General features: G+C 39.1%; 1 protein-coding gene across 2 annotated transcripts; it reads right to left on the bottom strand.

Annotated features, from left to right (window-relative positions):
* Positions 1-493: 493 nt before the first annotated feature.
* Positions 494-16,766, bottom strand: smpx (small muscle protein X-linked). Of its 2 annotated transcripts, none has more exons than XM_030756996.1 (5): positions 16,720-16,766; positions 11,897-11,955; positions 7,419-7,505; positions 6,140-6,283; positions 494-981 (listed from the first exon to the last, which is right to left on the bottom strand). In XM_030756996.1, exons 2-4 carry the CDS (start codon positions 11,930-11,932, stop codon positions 6,143-6,145), a joined length of 264 nt encoding a protein of 87 aa, XP_030612856.1. In that variant the 5' UTR covers positions 11,933-11,955; positions 16,720-16,766; the 3' UTR covers positions 494-981; positions 6,140-6,142. The 2 variants fall into 2 exon arrangements, with proteins under 2 accessions (XP_030612856.1, XP_030612855.1); XM_030756995.1 differs by lacking the exon at positions 16,720-16,766 and adding an exon at positions 15,350-15,501.
* Between the last annotated feature and the right edge of the window lie 1,775 nt (positions 16,767-18,541).

Genomic DNA, 18,541 nt, shown 5'->3' with positions numbered 1-18,541 from the left:
TGGCTGAAAAACACAAATATCAGCCTCAAGCTGGCACTAGGAGAAACGTTAGGTCTCCAAAGTCAGGATTCATCCTCTGAGAGTAAGGCCATGAATGTCTAAATATATCCTGCTTCTCCATTCAGTAGTTATGTGTCAGTCAGAATGTTGGCCCAACAGAGAAACTGATATTGCATTACCTAATGCCACCCCACTAGTGTGGCTAATTTCAAAATGATTAAGTAAATATAGAAAAGCATATGATAACCTTACTACAGGAATCTGTGTGTTTGTTTGTTTCTTTGTCCACAAACCTCGACAATCATGAGTTGAGCAAACCAAACTTTTCACGGCAGTAACATTTCATTTATAAAAAAGATGAATTATGCATGATTTATTGACTGGACTGGATTTTTTAGAACCGTTTTGATTTATTGCAGTTTTTTTTTTTTCCAAGACATTTTAGGAAACCTCACAATAAACAACAAACACATTATAATTCCAATCGCCCCCAAAAAGCAGTACAGCTGATATATCAAATATTTATTAGAAAGTATCAATATACAGTACTGAACAGCTGAAATGTCTCTGAATTGGTCACCACAGAGTTTAATTGGATTCCTTGAATTTACATTGTCAACAAAGTATCCTTTTCAAACATCTACTTAAACACAAACCAAGAAAAAAGCAGACTATACTAAACAGTATATCATTGTTGTAACACAAATCCCTCCCTTCTAAGTGTCCAGGTAAATGCATTTTATCAGCAGAAGTAAGTCTATCCAGAATATCTGAAATTTTTGTATAAATCATCATTCAAGTGGGAAGATAAATAAATATTTGCGTTAAACTACTGACTGTAGGAGCGTTTATAAAAACCGAGGCATTAGTGTCTCCAAACATGTTAGGATTGGGAGTTGTATTTTGCCAGTCTTCAGCAGCAGTGGGCAAGTCTGTGTCTATGAAGATTATCTGCTTTCCTCTCCGCCTGGCTGGAGAATCCTGGGGAAAAAAAACAAAAAAAAAAACAGGCAGATAAAGGGATGGTGAGGGATTTTTTATTTTTAATTTTTTGGCTGCTATCAGCCGTCTCAGAGCTGCAGACCCCCTGACAGACCGTCTGTGACGTTCTAGACGACGAGGAGAAGGCCAGGTCGGTGCACTCACACCGGGAAGAAATGTAACATCTGTCACCTGCTTTCCCTCTGTACTTATCTCTCTCTTGACCTTTATGCTTTCTGCTTCTCTCTGTGGCTCGATCTCTTTCGCTGTTTGCCACATTCCCTGGTTATTTCCAACTCATGCAGTCGAGTTTGAGTCAGGCTTCGAGTAAAAACAACAGTGGATTAGTGGTTAAAAAGAGGCTCATAATTTAAGGCAAAAGTCTAGTATTGGTAGCTGGAATATAGAAACAATCTCATGCTCAATTAACTGCACTGACCCTTTAAAAAGCCTGCAGCTGACTTTTAAAACTAAAAAAAAATCATATTCTTGAATTAATAAACAAGAAATCGATTGATGTTTTACTTTTATTTCTTGTCTTACAGCTAATGTTTGTTTCTCAGCTCAGACCCTAGATTTGGCCAAAAGTATGTGGACAGACATACTTTTTTGTGCTTCTTGTCTGGGGTTCATTTTCATCACTTGAGGCCCATTCGCTCCTGTAAAGGAAAATCATAATGCTGCTCTATGCAATGAGCATTTCGATCATGTGTTTTGGGAACTTTCTGACCTGTTTCAGCATGGCAGTTCCCACCATGCATAAAGCCAGATCCATAGATAAATGTGTTTGCCAGTTTTGTGTGGAACTTCATGTCCACAGCCCCATCCAAAGCTTTTTGCACAGAGCAAATCCCTGCAGGCAGCTTCCAAAATCTGGTGGAAAACCTTTCGCCAAAGAACGGAGGCAGTTTTAGCGGCAGATTAATATTCACAGCGATGGGATAAAATGGTAAACAAACACAGATGGGTGTGATTTTCAGGTGAGCACTGGGAGAGGAAAGTGCTGTAGGTGCTGGATCAAAAGAGTCTGCATAGTGGGATTTTTATAATTTCAGTCAGTGCAATCGACATCTGGCAATTTTTCTCATACAAGATACAATTCTAAATTAGAGTCAACACAGTGGTAATCTGATACAGGTGATCACATCAGAAAACAGATAAATATGTGTAGGAAAATGATATATTAAACATAAAAGTTTGTAAAAATAAATGAATCACTAAATAAATGGAAAACTGTTTACTACTACACTGCTGTTGCTGTTGTTTGGAGTAATTCTCCATGTTAAAACTTCACCCAGCTTTTGCATTTTTGTCTTTCCATCTCTTTTCTCCCTCATTTAGAACTCCTACACAGCACACCCACGTGGCTCGGGCAGAGCAGGGCAGCCGCAGTGCTTGGATATTGTGGTTTCTGCGTCCCGCTGAGAAAGTTGCAGCACAGACTGCCACTCAGCGCTCACACTCATTTTCCAAAACACACACACACACTCATAAAGTATAAATATAGCATCTGACTCAACCCGCCCAGCCCACACGCAGAGGTATCAACACACACGCCGCTTGACCCAAACAAATGCTGAGCGGCCCACACTGCCTCCATGTGGCGAGCTGCGACTACTGCAAGTAAATATTGTGGATTCTCACCAGCACCATCCAGGATCCATGCCTCACACATTTACAGAGATATAATGAGATTGCAAAAATGTTCATTTCCTCTCTTTCCAGGTCTTGCATAGAGACATTTTTCAATTAATATCAATAGTGTGGGCATATTGTGGTAAGAGAACAACAAAGCAGCACTAAATATTTAATAAAAGCCAATATATCACACACTGTAATTTAGTTGCAAGCACACAGTGTGACAGTTTAACTGTGCATACTGTATTGTTGCAGTTGTCTTTCACAGTTATTCATTTTTATACTCTTCAGCAGTTTGGACGTGTCACCAACTCGGTAAATAACCCTTCTAACATAGTGGCTCTTAACATTTTTTAAACTTCCTAAGAATATTAAACATATGTTAAATCATTGAAACGCACCTAACATAGACCTGTTGTGCTTTATCTCAAGGTGCTCAAGGTGTAATTATGTTACTGGAATACTTGTTTTTGTTAATAATCAGACTGGATGGCTTGTAAACTGCTGTTTCATAGAAGACAGTGCATTTACAGTTTAGCTAAGCTACTCTTCTAAGCAGTTTTTATGTGTGTGAAAGTGATCGTGAGCACTTGGCAACAGCAAAATAACATTATACTTTCAACTGTGTGGTCAGTGTTTCCTGACCGCAGACGTTTTCCACTCCAGTCAGCATTTCAGAAAATTCCTCTCACCTTTTAAAAGGGACATATGTAGACACGGTTTTATCAAGCTCGTGATTAAAAGAATAAATACACTATTATGTCCCACAATTAGCAGGTAATGAGCATAATATTTAGCAAATGGAAACGTTTCACTGTCGCCTTTATTTCTGTGGATGTTTGCGTTATTCACTCTCATCTTCTCGTCAGTTTCTCAGAAGCCGCCGTTTCAAGAATACTTAATTATGTTTTCTAGGAGGTTTACAGTTTGTTTTATGACTCTGAAAGCACCAACTTCTGTTTGCAGAAGCAAGGCTGAAGGGCAGCCAAGTGCTGACTTCAAAGAAGGGTGGCCTTAAAGGAAGAGTAGCTTGATTCAGACAGTGGACGAACCAAGGGGCTGTACCAAGCCCCTGATAATTTTGATCTCTGGATCGTGCAAAGCTAATCTGGTAGATAGAGTCCAAGACCATTTCCAATGAATAGTCTATTTGAGGAGTTTCAGTCATGATTTAGAGTTCATCATAGCACCGAAAAACCACTCTTGAAGTTTACGGATTCTCGTCTTATGGCCTTAGACAGTGGACTCATCTCTGTGCTTGTCTTTTTAGACCTCAGTGCAGCATTCTATATCACTGACCACAATATTTTACTGCAGAGATTAGAACACACTGTGGATACCAATGTGTTCATGTAAATGGCGAGACTTCTTCACATTAGAATTAGTCATGGAATTTCACAGGGTTTTGAGCTGGGACCAATGCTTTTTACATGCGTGCTTCCCTTAATATTAGTAGTATTATTAGAAAATACTGCATGGCAATAAAAATGTATGCAGTGTTTTCTAATAATATCTATGAATCGAGACGATACAAATCAACTAATAAAACTGCAGGCATATCTTAAAGACATAAAGGTTTGGATGTCCTGCAATTTTATTTTCCTCCTTTATTCTCCTAAATTCAGACAGAGGTTATTGTACTTGGCCCCTCTTAGAAACATGGTGTCTAACCAGATACTTATTCTTGATGGCATTACGTTGGCCTCCAGTAACACTGTGAGGAATCTTGGAGTCATTTTCGGCCAGAATATGTCCTTCAATGTGTATATTAAAGGAATTGGACTGCTTTCTTTCATCTGTGAAATATCACTAAAACATCCTGTCTCAGAGTGATGCTGAAAAAGTAGTTCATGGCTGGACTATTGTAATTCTTTATTATCAGTTTGTTCTAAAAGTTTCCTGAAAAATCCTCCAGCTGATCCAAAATGCTGCAGCTAGAGTACTGACAGGGACTACAAAGAGAGAGCATATTTCTCCCATATTGGCTTCTCTTCATTGGCTCCCTTTTAAATCTAAAATTGAATTTCAAATCCTCCTCCTCACATACAAGGTCTTGAATAATCAGGCCCCATCTTATCTTAAAGACCTCATAGTCCTGTATCACCCCAATAGAGCACTTCGCTCTCAGACTGCTGGCTTACTTGTGGTTCTAAAAGTAGAATGGGAGGCAGAGCCTTCACCTATCAGGCCTGTTTCCTGAGGAACCAGCTCCCAGTTTTGGGAGACAGACACCCTCTCTACTTCTAAGATTAGACTCAAAACCTTCCCTTTGATAAAGCTGATAGTTAGGGCTGGATCAGGTGACCCTGAATCATCGCTTAGTTATGCTGCTGTAGGCTCAGGCTGCTGTGTGACACACTAAACACTTCTTCTCTCACCACTTTTCACTCCCCACATCTTTAAATACCACTGCAGCACGTCATTACATTTTTGTCTTCTCTCTCCCTCAGTCTGTGTTTCGTCCTGTCTCCCCGTGCTCTCTTCTTCTTGTTTCTTTCCCCTCACCCACAACCGGTAGCGCAGCTGACTGCCCCTCACTGAGCCTGGTTCTGTTAGTTTCTTTCTGTTAAAATGGCGTTTTCCCTTCCCACCATCACAAAGCGCTTGCTCATAGGGAGTCATTTGATTATTGGGGTTCTCTCCAGAATACTGCATGTGTACAGTGCATTGAGCCAACTGTTGTTGTGATTTGGACAGAAATTGTAGACGTGTCAATTGGTAACACTGGAGGACTTTAACCGTACTATTCTTCAGTAATGTCAAACACAGCCCAACTTTACACGTATGCTTGTGTTTGTAGAGTTAGAAAATTATTTACTTTTTGCTTGCAGTCGAGGTAGATTTGCATCCTTCACAAAGTACTCGCAGTAAAGTCATCTTTGTCCTTCCTTTCTTTAATTTGGTTGCAATTTGCATCTTTTTTTTTTGTAATCTTTAGACCCAACCTATCTAAGCTGTGGAACACACAAAAGAGCTACATTTAATATTAAATATTAAAATAAGTCCTTGTTACAGGGTACTGATGGAAACTTTAGTGCTGCCAGTAAAGGGTTCTGATAAGTATGGATATTACCAGCTAGAATAGAAATTATACAAATAGGTTTTCTTTTGGATTTAAGCTCCTTATCACTCACTTCACAATGACACTTCAGTGCATCTTTTAAAAAAATGATTTTTCTGTCAAACTTGACTGAACACAATAGATTTTCACCTGAATCATTTCTGATAGGACTTGTAACAGCAGTGTAATACTCACCTACTCAGTAACTAGAGCTACACTAGTATACTGTCATGGTTTTTCAATATAGTTTTATGTTTTTTCTTCCTGGTTTTGGTATTTGTCCTTTTGATGATGGCATTAGTATTAAAAACTAGACTTAAGATGACTTTAGAGTCTGATTTGCATATCCTATATAACATTAAAAAAAAAAAAGATTTCCTTATCTTGGTGTATGAACAATGCTTTATTTCACTTGCTCTTGTTTCTTGCAAAAAAGATGGGGACTACAATCAAACCTACATGTTACTCCTTGGTGACCCATCGTAATTCACTCTTGACGTTTTGCAGCTCTGACAGGTTAACGGCAGGCCCGGGTAGCTTCACTGCACCTGGCATTTTCTTCTCCTCTGGTGACTGGGCTGCAGTGCTTTCTGGTGAATGAGCCTGAGCAAAAAAAAAAAGAAAGATCAGGAGTAGTTAAAATTGTGAATGAGGTAATGGCAGTATAACTTTCATTTATACTGGGGGCATTTTTGCCATATATGTCAAAAGATTTGTATATTGATCTATTGAGGTAAAGAGATAAAGTAAGAAGCTCAGGCTTCAGACTCTAAATACTCAGTTTCCAGCCTTTTTTTTTTACTATTATGGTGAGCTGACATCATCATGTCTCTTTATACATCTCTCTGATACAGACACAGAATATACAGGCAGTGCAGCTCACAAGCACTGGATGCTACCCCTTGGCAAGCTTCCACAAATTGTCCAATCAGAAGAAAGTGGGCTTTTAGCTGGGCGGAGCTTAAAGGGACAGCAGTCAAACCCCAGTCAGAAAGAGGGTGAAGGAGCCGCATAGAGGGCCGGTATAAGATAGATAAGGTTTTTTTTGTTTTTTTTTAACTCCGAATCATGCAAATCATGTACAGTGGACTCTGAGAATAAAAATATGAAACCATAAACTAACTTGCTAAGTCTTTTTTAATTTCAATTAAAAGTATTTCTCAGGAAACTGCTTCTTTAAACAGTGAATCTCAAATCATTTTGTAGTTTTTTCTTTCAAATTTCTAGCTTTAATCTTGGAAATCTTAGAAAAGGACCACCATGCCCTGCACTGTATTATACTGTGTTGTGATATAAAGTGAACACAAAACAGAATCTGCTCAAAATATCTAAACAAAGCTGAAAATGTCCCTAAATGTTTCTTTTATTGTTGATTAAACACAGGAATAAATAGGTAGCATGAATCAAAACCTAATTATACATAAAAACTTACATTAGAAGCACAAAACCTGAATAAAGCCAAACTAGTAAATGTTTTCTTTTACTTTATACTTTGCATGTCTATGTTAACATAAATTTGCAAGTTGTAAATGCATGCAGATCCTGGAGGTGGTCATGTGTATATTGATTTTTTACAAGTTAAATGTGACCACAGCATGAAGAAGAAAAGATAAAGACATCAGCCCCACAAGCTGACAAGTCATCCAGCTCTTATCTGTGTCTGTCTCTGTTTGCCTGTTGAGCTTAAGCTGTGGGCAGAGTGGTGATGAGGAAAATGCAGACTTGTGGACTGTCTCACCTCTTCTGCTTCTACTGTCTCCTCTCTCCTCTTGACAGGATGTCCCGCCCCTGGACGCAGAGCTCCCATCGGGATGTTCAGATTAGCCTGAAGGACAGTGAGAACAGCCAATGAGACTTTTCATGTGTATGTGTGTGTGTGTGTGTGTGCGTGCTCCTGCTGTTTTGATTACGGCCACTGCCTCCTGATTATTAGTCCCTAAAAGAGACTTGTGTTTTTATGAAAATTAGGAGGCACATGCTTACACACACACACACACACACACACACACACACACACACGCGCGCGTGCGCGATCCTCCTGCTAACTCGATGTTCTACTGCTGCCTGCCCCTACGTTGCGCACTTGGATTTGACCTGTTTTGTACTGTACTGTAATGTATTGTATATAAGCTCATATTGTACAGGTGTACAGAGTGTGGTGTGGGAATGTGGTGTGTGTCACCGATGTCAGTAGATATTGTTCTATGAAAGAGTTATATTTCACAGACGTTAAGGTTTTGAGATTGGTGAGGAAAGTTCTGGAAGGTAACCGCCTCACATGCAGCATGTTTGCTGAGGTTTGTCTCTCTGTAATGTTGCTTTGGCTGGAATTGTTTGCTGTCTTTATGCTTAGTGTGCCATCAGCAATCATGTCCTTACACTCCTCTGGCCCAACCAAAGATTAAAGGAATATTTCACCCCAGAAGCCATTGCACTTCAAAATCCAAGAAAACAAAAGCCGACGTGCTGTAATTCCATCTCAGCCTCCCCTGTGCAGGGAAAAAAATGGTTGTTGCAGCTCAGGCTTTTTCTCAGCAGCTGTTAGAAGATCATAAAGTTTGAGAGCAAACCTGAAGCTTTGTCTGATTTATTTAGAGAAGAAAATGCCCAGTTGATCCTAATTAAACATCTCAGTTTCAGTTTTATCCATGTTTGCATAAACCTATCACTACCCTAAAAAATGTAATAATTAGTTTATTCATCAGTTAATTGATTGAAAGAAGAGTAATTGGTAATAATAATGCTAAATGTCCACTAGTATCAGCTTTTCCCCCTGACTTTCTCTGATAGCAAACTTAGCAGCGTTGGCCAAAGCAGAACCAAACATGCACATCTGAATAACCTGATTTTCCCTCTGATTTTTAAAGAAAACAAAATTATTAATAAAGTAATTTTTCATAATACTCCTAGTAATTTGATAAAAGAAGGTACTCTGAGGGTACCCACAGAATATGGGGACTATATTTTTCAGGTATTTAGCGCCTTTGGTCAGCTGGAAATTCACCATTGAGCTTTTCCAACTAATGGATTGTGGGTTTAGATAATCATATATTAAATATTTATCTGATTGCAATGTTATGTATCCAAAGAACAGCTTTAAAAACCTGATTCAGGCTGTGACCAACCACAGGTTACTTAAATCTTATTGGTGTTCTCATGTCTGCAGTAGAAAACATTTCTTCAGTACAGCATAGAAACAAATAAAAGACATAAAATAACATTTTTGGATGGCTGATTAAGATGTTTATGTTTTAATGGCATATAATATTTATAAAATATTACATGCCTGCACCATTTACAAGTACAATCCCACTGGCAGGCTAAAGGTAAACAGGCTTCTTATTGTAATTGCTTGGATTACAGGATGTGCTTAACATTAGTTTCAAACTACACCAAATGATGCAAACCAAACAGTTCAACTATGCATATGGACATAATCCACTAAACTTTACAAAATATTTTGAGCACATGCTACAGTACACTGTACACTTATTCAAAGCATCCACTAGTTTACTAAAGTTCCCTATAAAAATCTATTCAGCGCTACCTGGACATGTGTGATCCATAAAGTCATTGCTACGTGTTAATGAAGTTTAGATGCGAGACATATTGTACTCCTCATTCAAGTCATTCTAAAAGTCTTAGCAATAAAAACAGAAGAAAACTTGATGCTCACTCTGGTGAACTCCACATTTCCACTCCACAACTGTTACATAAAGAACAGCATATATGATTTGTAGTCGCCTAAACCTTCTCCAAACAGCTTATGTAACACACTTCAAGACTTTTTAAAATCTAAACAACTGCACTAAAGCTCCAAATATCTACTTATCTGTCATATTTCACCTTCTTTCTGTACATATATACAGTATGTGAAGAATAAATGTGAGAAAAGTAAATATTGGTCCGATACTCTGCCACACAAGCTGTTTAAACCTGTCTGTCTGGTGGTGCTACCCTATAAAGGCACCACTAGCTGTGAATCTGGGAAGAAGCTGAGATTGAACTACAGCATACCTCTGCATTTTGATTGATTCTGTTAATGTTTTTTGAAGGTGAACTAATCCTTTAAGCTCGCCTGCTGACTAGCCTTGCTTAAACTTTATGTGAACATGAAGGGAAAGTCTAGATAAGAAGAGAGTACCTCAGTATCCGAGGGGTAAATGGAAGAAAGAGAAAGGCTCAAAGACTAATCCTGTTGAGCAAAGAACATATATATATAAAAAAAGCTCAAATAACCAGATTTGTTTTCATTCTTGTTACTACCACATTCTAGTAGCCATTATGTCTGCATTACCCGGGGATATATTAATTCTCCAACATTAAATTAAATCACCATGCTGATGTTTATGAAGGTTTAACACTTTACCTACAGGTCCGACTTAATTTACTTGATTCTCAACTGTTTTCAAAAGCATAACAGCTGAATTGCTTCAGACAGTCTCTGGTTTCCATTTATTGCAGACGTGTTTCTTTTTTGTTCTTGCATTCTTGGCCATACTGTCGCTGCTGTTTGAAGCAGCTGTAAACACAGTTTGTTAGGAGAACCTGCTTTTGCTGGTGTTCAGCTGAGTCATTACTTTATTCCCATAATATTTTCACTCTTGCAGTGTACAGGAGATTATTCTTTTTCAAACAAATGCAGTATCACAGGTATAGGTAGCATGCCATAGATATCATAGATAGGCAGCCAAATCTATGATTGATCTTTGCTAAATTAAGTCAATCAAATGGACCTATCCACCTGTGTGTGTGCTGTTGGTACCTTTACAGCATTTTTAGTGGCATTTTCTAGCAGATAATCTGCTCCACCCCGTGTGGTACAGCAAATCTGTTTGGCGAGTTAAATTTTTGTATTTGTAGTATCTGTTAGCCTGTTACTTAAAAGTAATTAGCAGATAAGTGTGTTTGTGTGTTGCACCCGCACAGCTAATGAGTGAAGCTTGCTAACAGTCTGCTTGCCTTTTGAGGTGTTTTTTAATACAGATATCTGACTAATATTAAGGTTTTCTGTGTGGTTAATTGTACTGATGGTCCATCCAAGGAGTCCATGTTTCAGTTTTTGTTGTTTTTGTATGTTACTTATACGCACCCATACAGTTTCTAGCTTGAGGCTAGCTAATGACTCTATATTCAGTGTGGTCACTAAAAGAACCGAGCCAAAACCAGCCAATTTTAGCTGTCTTTATTCACCAAAACCCAGATTACCTTTCATTTTCAGCCTTGTAATCTTATATGCAAACTGATTGTCACTCTATTGATTTTACACAACCATCAGTGTCTTTGCACAACTATCCATGCCTTGGTTATCCCCAGAACCTTTGCTAGGTCAGTTTGTAAATGAGACCTGGCTCTCAAACATTTTACCAGGTAACATAAAGGTTAAAAAAAACAAAAAAAAACTTGACATGGTGTTTCCAATAGGCTCCAAACTTGAAAATTTTAAACTTGTCTTGGACATAAAGAGTTTTTTTTAGTTTTTTTTAAACTAAAAAATACAGCAAAACGTCACCTCAACTTGGGGCAGCAACTCATTTTCAGACTATAATCAATAAATGGAAAGCAACAACTGTCTGGAAAATATCTAATAATGTCAGCCAGAGTATGCTTTCGAAAATGTTTGAAGCTAAAACAAGTAGTCCAGTTGTTATTGATGAGCAAAAATGTGCAAAGCTACTGACATTGAAGTTAAAAGAAGGTTTTTATGATCTGAATATTTATAATGTGAAGTTGCTCTGTTTGTTTGTGATAAACCAATGACGGACTCTTTGTTGGAGACAGAACTGTGAACCTCACGTTTGTACCACTAATTACAAAACTCTGTCCTGATGCCTATCCCATGGTTAGACATGAAAATGAGCACAACGAGAAGTGAGACGATGGAGGAAACACAGAAAGCCATCAACACAAACAGACAGCTCTGCATTTGTTCGCCTCGCTAAAACTCTGCACTAATAAAGCCTTGATACTGTATATGCACAGTCTGAACTCTGCATTTGCCTTCATGAATAAATACTTTAATGTGGACACTTGAATTTGTCTTTTTTTATCAGAAGCAGGAAGAGTTACCGTGAGTTTCAGTCTTCCTGCATTCTGTCTGCACTTCACTAAAGTTAATTTCCTGCAGCAGGTAACATACAACCTTCTGTAGCCACATCCACCTTACTATCCGCGCACACACACACACACACACACACACACAAAATAAACTTTTACCTGAAGGGCCTTAACGTTCGTCGAAGGTTTGGACATAATCCCCCGGTGAGTCCGCTGACCTGCAGGAAGCATAGATCACAGACATTCAGGTGTGTGAGATCTTTATTCTGTGTATTTGTGAGCGGTGTGTGCATGTTGGGGGCACTGGGACTCAGTTCTTGTGGTTTTCAAGGCCCGGGATATCATTTCAGTTGCTTAGCGACTCACACAGGGTCAAGCAGGTAGAGGAACTGCTCTCTGAATCATTCATGAGAGGGAGACAGAGAGACTGCCAACATAAAAGTACCTCAATTTCACCTTTGTGAGGACCTTTGGATTGATGCACAGGTATATGGTAATGCAGGATAAGCAGAAAAATGACTTCTAATTTTTGACGTTGTGTGTATCATTTGAAAATGGGCAACAAATACACTGGACTAAAGAGACTGTCTTTGTCCAGGAAACAACTCCATCACTAGATGATGACAGGGACCCATAAACGAAGTGTAACTAGTTTTGGGAGGATTTTAGGTTTAGACCCACTGATAAAAGTTGTGCCTGGTTCAGTTCCAGCCAGAGACATAAATGCCTTTTGGGGTTACATCAGGAAGGGCATCCGGCATAAAGCTCTGCCAAATCAAAACATCTCTTGAGACAAGGGAGCAGCCAAAAGTAGCGAGCTAGTCCCATTGATAAAAGTTTGCCATCCAACAGCTTGTGCACTTCTTATCTCTAGAAACTTGTGGCTAAAAGAGGACAAGTCCTCAAACTGCCAGTCTGTTATGATCGTGATTCAGCCTACTGTGTCGATATCTACCACAACAGCAGCAAGAATCTGTGAAAGAAGGAGTGGCATGCCATCACGGCCAGCAAGGCAGGCACTGCTTGTCCAGTGAAATCTAAATAGACATCAATTAAAATGTAGCAAAGTAACAGTGCTACAAAGTTAACTCTTGTGTGTAATATTCTGCACCATAAGCTTCTCTCATTGCCTGTTTGCATCATCCTTTAAATTACTATCATCTTGTGGTTGAGTAGCTACTTCTAGGCTGGACTATTGTAATTCATTATCGGGTTGACCTAGAAACTCTGTGAAAAGCTTTCAGTTGATTCAAATACTGCAGAGAGTACTGACAGGGACGAAAAAGAGAGAGCAGATTTCTTCCATATTGGCTTCTCTTCATTGGGTCCCTGTTAAATCCAGAATCTAATTTAAAATTCTTCTCCTCACGTCTTGAATAATCAGGCCCCATCTTATCTTAAAGACCTCATAGTACCACATCAACCAATAGAGCACTTTACCCTCAGACTGCAGGCTTACTAGTTCTAAAAGTAGAATAGAAGGCAGAGCCTTCAGCTTACAGGCCCCTCTTTTTTGGAGCCAGTTTGGATTCGGGTCTTTACCTTACAATATAAAATGCCTCAAGATGACTGTTGTTGTGATTTGGCTTCATATAAATTTCCAATTCTAGTGAAATCTGTAGGTCAGCTTGATTTCATGGGTATGTCTGTATCCTATTGACAGTAGCTTAAGCCTGAGGTCATTGTCTCTGCTTGCCTTCATGTAAATTACACTACATGCCACTGGAGAGAAGGTATACCTATATCCTAATTCCCATCCATAAAAGCACCCCGCCCAGCTGTCATTCGGCCAATAAGTGCACATAAAAGTCAGGATCCTTTCCCCGATCCGAAGTCACAAGGAAGCGACTCTCTCGTCCACTGGTGAAAACTCCAATGTACAGGCAGCAAGCCGAGGGGATACAAGGAAACCCACCCCAGCCCGCTGCCTCTCACTGAGGCCAATTCCAGACTGGAAAAGAGTCCAGCCTCTCTTCAGGAGACTGGTTCCAGAGTCCAGGCCATACGTAGAGATGATGAGGTCTGGGTTTCTCTGCTTAGGCTGCTGCTCCCCAGGCTAAGCGGAAGAAAATGGATGGATGGATGGATGGACAGGTCTGCTGTCTCATGATTATCCATCCATTTATTCTGACACAGCCTACACAAAACTGTCAGCAGCATAGACTGTTGTACCAAATAGAACTTTGATGGCATTATTATTTACAAACCAGTATTAGTGGAGCCAACTAGTGTAGCAAAGTGTAATCATTTAGTTAGCTAATACCTCATGTACTCATAGGTAGACTGACACCTATTACAAAAAACAGAGATGCCACCCCAACCCTGTTTAGATGGGGTGAAACTGGACACTCTGGTAATCTAGGAAGTGAAAATTTCTAGTGTAAGTTTAGTGTTAAGTAAGGGAGCATTTTAACCCAGATGATGCTAAATATGGTTGAGGTTAGGAGTAAACGAAACCAAAACTTCTCAACTCAGCCAAACAGCAACTGTAAATAAAACTCTCCTTGTTAAAAGTCAGAAATCCGTCTTTTCCTCCTCCTCCCAACAATCTCCCAATGGTGACGTTTGCTCTTGAAGTAGAAACACTCATGTGTGTCTTTTCGGGAACACATAAGTGGGTTGTTTCAAATCCAACAAAATAAAAGTGTCTCTGAGCAGTTTGCAGTTATTTTCTATTCCATCCCTCCTTTGAACTATTCCACAAAGGTGGTTCCCTGTCATTAAGTTTTTATGGCTTATTTATCTTATCTGCTGTTAGTGCAGAGGACCAGAGGACCATACCTCCATCAGTCTCCACAATATTGTTTGTGCAACAATATAAAGTAAAAAGCTTTTCTGTCCTTGGGAGCAAAAGCCAGCACCCTCCTGAAATACAGAACACACACATTTCCAATACGTGACGATATTAATGTTGGCCGTGGGTAGCAGCCGCCTCCGTGGTGCCACATTGCAGAGTCTGAAAAGCCCTTTCACTTTGCACACTCATGTCTGCCATGCAAAGAGGCACAGGTGAATATATTTTTTATGCTTTCAGTTTTTCAGACCAGATGCAACAAGTGGGTGTGTCAGTTTATTTCAAGGAACATGTGAGTAAGTCTGTATGCATGCATGTTACTAGAACATACCGGTTCTGCAAGGTGAATACAAGAAACGAGTTGTGGTTTCATGGATTTTAGACTTTAACTGGGAACCTAAATCCAACTAGTGTTTGTTAAGATAAGCAAATTACATCCTAGCTACTTTTGATGCTGGGATACCGACATGAAAATTGTATCATTTTTCCCGTTCAAATCCCAAAAAACAAAGCATTAGTGGATGTTTCCCAAAATGATAACCAGATAAGGAAGAAACTGTTTGGTTTTACTATTTCAGTGGACTTGGTGACTTGCTGACTATTGATTTGTAAAGAATAAATGCAGTAATTGCACATCAAATACTGAATAACTGAACTCAATAAAGAACTCATATTCTGAGACCTCCTCAAAAACTTACATAATGATCCTTTAAAAAGCCACAGAAAGCTGAATGACTGTGACAGTAACGCACTGAATCTGCATGCCAGTAAAAACACAGCACATAGACATAACATTATGTAAAGTAGGCTGAACTCACCAGACGATGAAACAACTCTTTCCCCTAATGTTTGCTTTTTTACACCCACTGCTCTGTTTGTTGACTCCTCATGCACTACTTGTCCGTCTCCTCCATCTCTTTCTCTACCTTTCACTTCTCTCCTTCTCTCTGCCCTCTCTCTCTCTCTCTCTCTCTCTCACTCTCTCTCTCTCTGCCTTGTAAGTGGTAGAAGGATTCCTCTCATATCTGGGATTTGTTCTCACTATAAATAGACGAGTGATACACAGAAGGGACCTGCTTTCTATCTAGGCGCGCATGGACACACACAGCGACGGACCAAAACATAGTCAAACAGCAGCTCTGAGCGTTGGAAACAGCTTCATTTGCATTGGTTTAAAGGGTTTTTTTTTTTTTCAGCCACATTTACGAGAATATTTGGCAGTGAAAAAAGTCGTTCAACTCCAAAAGCATAGTGCTCTAAACATCTTTTTAATGTATTAATCCATAGCTGTCAAAGTTTCCAGTTAGTGAAATAATATCCAAACTTTAAACATGGACAGCTGAAATGCAGCACTGCTGCATGATATTCAGTTAGGTTTTTAATAAAATATATATAATATATAAATAAAGTAAAACATTTTAGTCTTTGTAATGTATCATTCTTTAAAAAAAAAAAGTTTGATCTTGCACCTGAATCTGTTTAACTGCAGGGTTAAACTCCAATGAACCGATCAAATATTTTCAGCTTCTGTAATGACAGCTTTTATGATATTAAGTTATATAAGTTTATTCAACAACATTTATAATGACTTGATCTCTGATTTCAGCTTGTTTTTTTTTGTTGTTGTTGTTTTTTAAGGTTTTAAACTTGTAATTATATCAAAACGATGCAGTTAGTTGAATAATTTCACTGCAGGACAAATTCATAAAAAAACAATGAAACATTTAAGCATGAAACACGAAACTGTTAGCCTATGAGATATTCATAAACAATAACGACAAGTAAGGCCACTGATTTTAGCATCTTTATGTGTTTTCTTAATCTACGCTCGCAGCAAAGAGTGAAATAATTTCACTGAGGGCCCAAACATCATTCAGAAAAAGAAACTTTTAGGCACAAAACTCCAAACTGTTTATATGACATTCAGAGATGACATGTATGGTCATTTTTAGCTCTTCATCAAACCCTGACACTTGAGTGCTGAAAACACTCTTCCTAATCTTAGTGACTAAAATGGGACTGGCCTATTTTCTGCTCTGACACACACACAAACAGGCACGCAGAGAGAAGCAATCACGCCAGCACATCTGAATTCATACACTGATGCACGACCAGAAGCCCAGAGGAGGACTGATCCCACAGAGTTAAAGGTGTGCGTGTGGGTATGAATGAGTGTGCGCTTTCTTACCTCCTGGTGTGCGTGGCTGCTCTGCCTCGGCTGCGCTCTCTCTGAGGTCCTCTTTGGCTACCTGACCTGTTTCCGCTTGTCCCGATTGGCTCGCAGAGACAAGAAACTCCTCCCAGAGTGGAACCCGACCCAGCATCACAGAAGTAAAATGAGTTTCAGGCTCTCTCTCTCTCTCTATGTGTGTGTGTGTGTGTGTGTGTGTGTGTGTGCGTGCGTGCTTTTATATCTCTGAAGTCATTATGATGGATTCCACCTACCTATCTCAGGATGTCTTCTTCAGATGAGGCTGTTCGCATTAATTGCAGCAAACCACAGTGATCTGCAGTCTCACCTGTAACACTGATCTGCTGTGTGCCCAAATAGTAAAATGAAGAGGCTCAAACTGTAGGCTTGTTATATATTTCAAACTATGCAAATATAACCCACACACAGGTCTCACCTGTTTGCAAGGACAGCCCTGGCCTATTACAGATAAACACTTCACCACTGAATGTGTTTAGTGTGCCGCGGCAAAGATCGGGTCCTGACAGCCTAGAGGAGCAAAAAGCAAAGTCATAACATTTCTCGTCATGATCTGATTAATTGCAAATTGGCTGTATAAAGTACAAAGATCAAACATGACTGAATCTCGTGCTTCAGTAGAAGTTCAAATTTAAACAAAACTTTTTTTTTTTTCTGGGGATATGAAACTCTGTCTTTGACAAGTTGTTTTTACTATAGATCAAGTCGTTAATTATTTTACCAAATGTATATACAGTTGATTTTATTTCCCAGAAAACAGTAGATCCCAAATAATGGAACGTCTCTATGGCCTCTGCTCCCTGTTTTAACATGACACACGTGAAGTGGAGCAGGTGATGTGATAAAAGAAGCCTAGCTGACATTGCTGTAAATGCAATAAAAACTTCTCAGTTTTTTTTTTTTTTAAACATGCCGACCACTGCCCCGAAGTTGGGGGTGCCGCCTGCAGCATATCACAGATATTAATGCATTGCATAGAGGTAATGGTTGTATCTGGGTGTTGTTTTGGGCACTCTGGTTGTAAATGTAGCATGATGGGAGGGAGAAGGTGTGGCCGATGTGCTCATTTGTTTGGTTCTGCGATGCCGCTGCTGTGGTTTTGAATGTGTTTATTCTGTATTCACCTTTGAAACGAAGAAAACCCGCGGAAAGGTGTAATTAATCAATAATGGAAACTCCAAGCAGCAATTTTTCCTCTGAGAAAAAAAAAAACAAAAACCTTCAGATATGTTTGAACAATTAAAAAAAAAAAATGTGAAAAAAGTTCAGTTATCTGGTCAGAAATCTAGAAAAATCTGCACTTGCAATAAAATAAACTTTATTTATTTATTTTTTAAGTTTAACTGTTGTTTAAAAGATGTCTACACGTGCGATGCAGGTTTCAAGGTTTCGCAATCCAAGGCGGCTTAAAGACGATCAGGTGCATCTTACCTGTGTGCGTATATTTGCATATTCTTCAGGAATATGTATTTGCATATTAGTGAGGATACGTGCAGGATGCAAGCGACCAGCCTAGAAATACTAATGTGGAATTTATTTCACAGAAAACTATTTTAAAAAAGGCAACTTCACAAACAATATAGTCAAGTAACTAATAATTTCAGCTCTCATATTCAGCTATGGGTGTCTGTGGCTAAAATAAATATACCATGTTGAGTATAGTGGATATCACTTGGGCCCAACCACAAACTGCTGGCCCCTGAGAGGATTAATGAGGCCGTGGCTAAGTTAGATACTGTTTCTTTAAGAGCAAAACCTCATAAAATAGGAGGCGCTCTGAAACCGGGGTTGGATTAACCTC

This window comes from Archocentrus centrarchus, chromosome 20 (assembly GCF_007364275.1).
Source record: "Archocentrus centrarchus isolate MPI-CPG fArcCen1 chromosome 20, fArcCen1, whole genome shotgun sequence".
Taxonomy (NCBI): domain Eukaryota; kingdom Metazoa; phylum Chordata; class Actinopteri; order Cichliformes; family Cichlidae; genus Archocentrus; species Archocentrus centrarchus.
The sequence above is the reverse complement of the archived record's forward strand: the minus strand, read 5'-3'. Positions and strand labels throughout refer to the sequence as shown.

What these genes read in the sequence shown, in the direction of transcription:
- smpx (XM_030756996.1), bottom strand. Translation starts at nt 11,932, where the DNA reads ATGTCCAAACCTTCGACGAACGTTAAGGCCCTTCAG. An exon ending in CGAACGTTAAGGCCCTTCAG is followed by an intron (nt 7,506 to 11,896) that starts GTAAAAGTTTAT and finishes ACTGTCCTTCAG; the next exon opens with GCTAATCTGAACATCCCGAT. An exon ending in AGACAGTAGAAGCAGAAGAG is followed by an intron (nt 6,284 to 7,418) that starts GTGAGACAGTCC and finishes TTTTTTGCTCAG; the next exon opens with GCTCATTCACCAGAAAGCAC.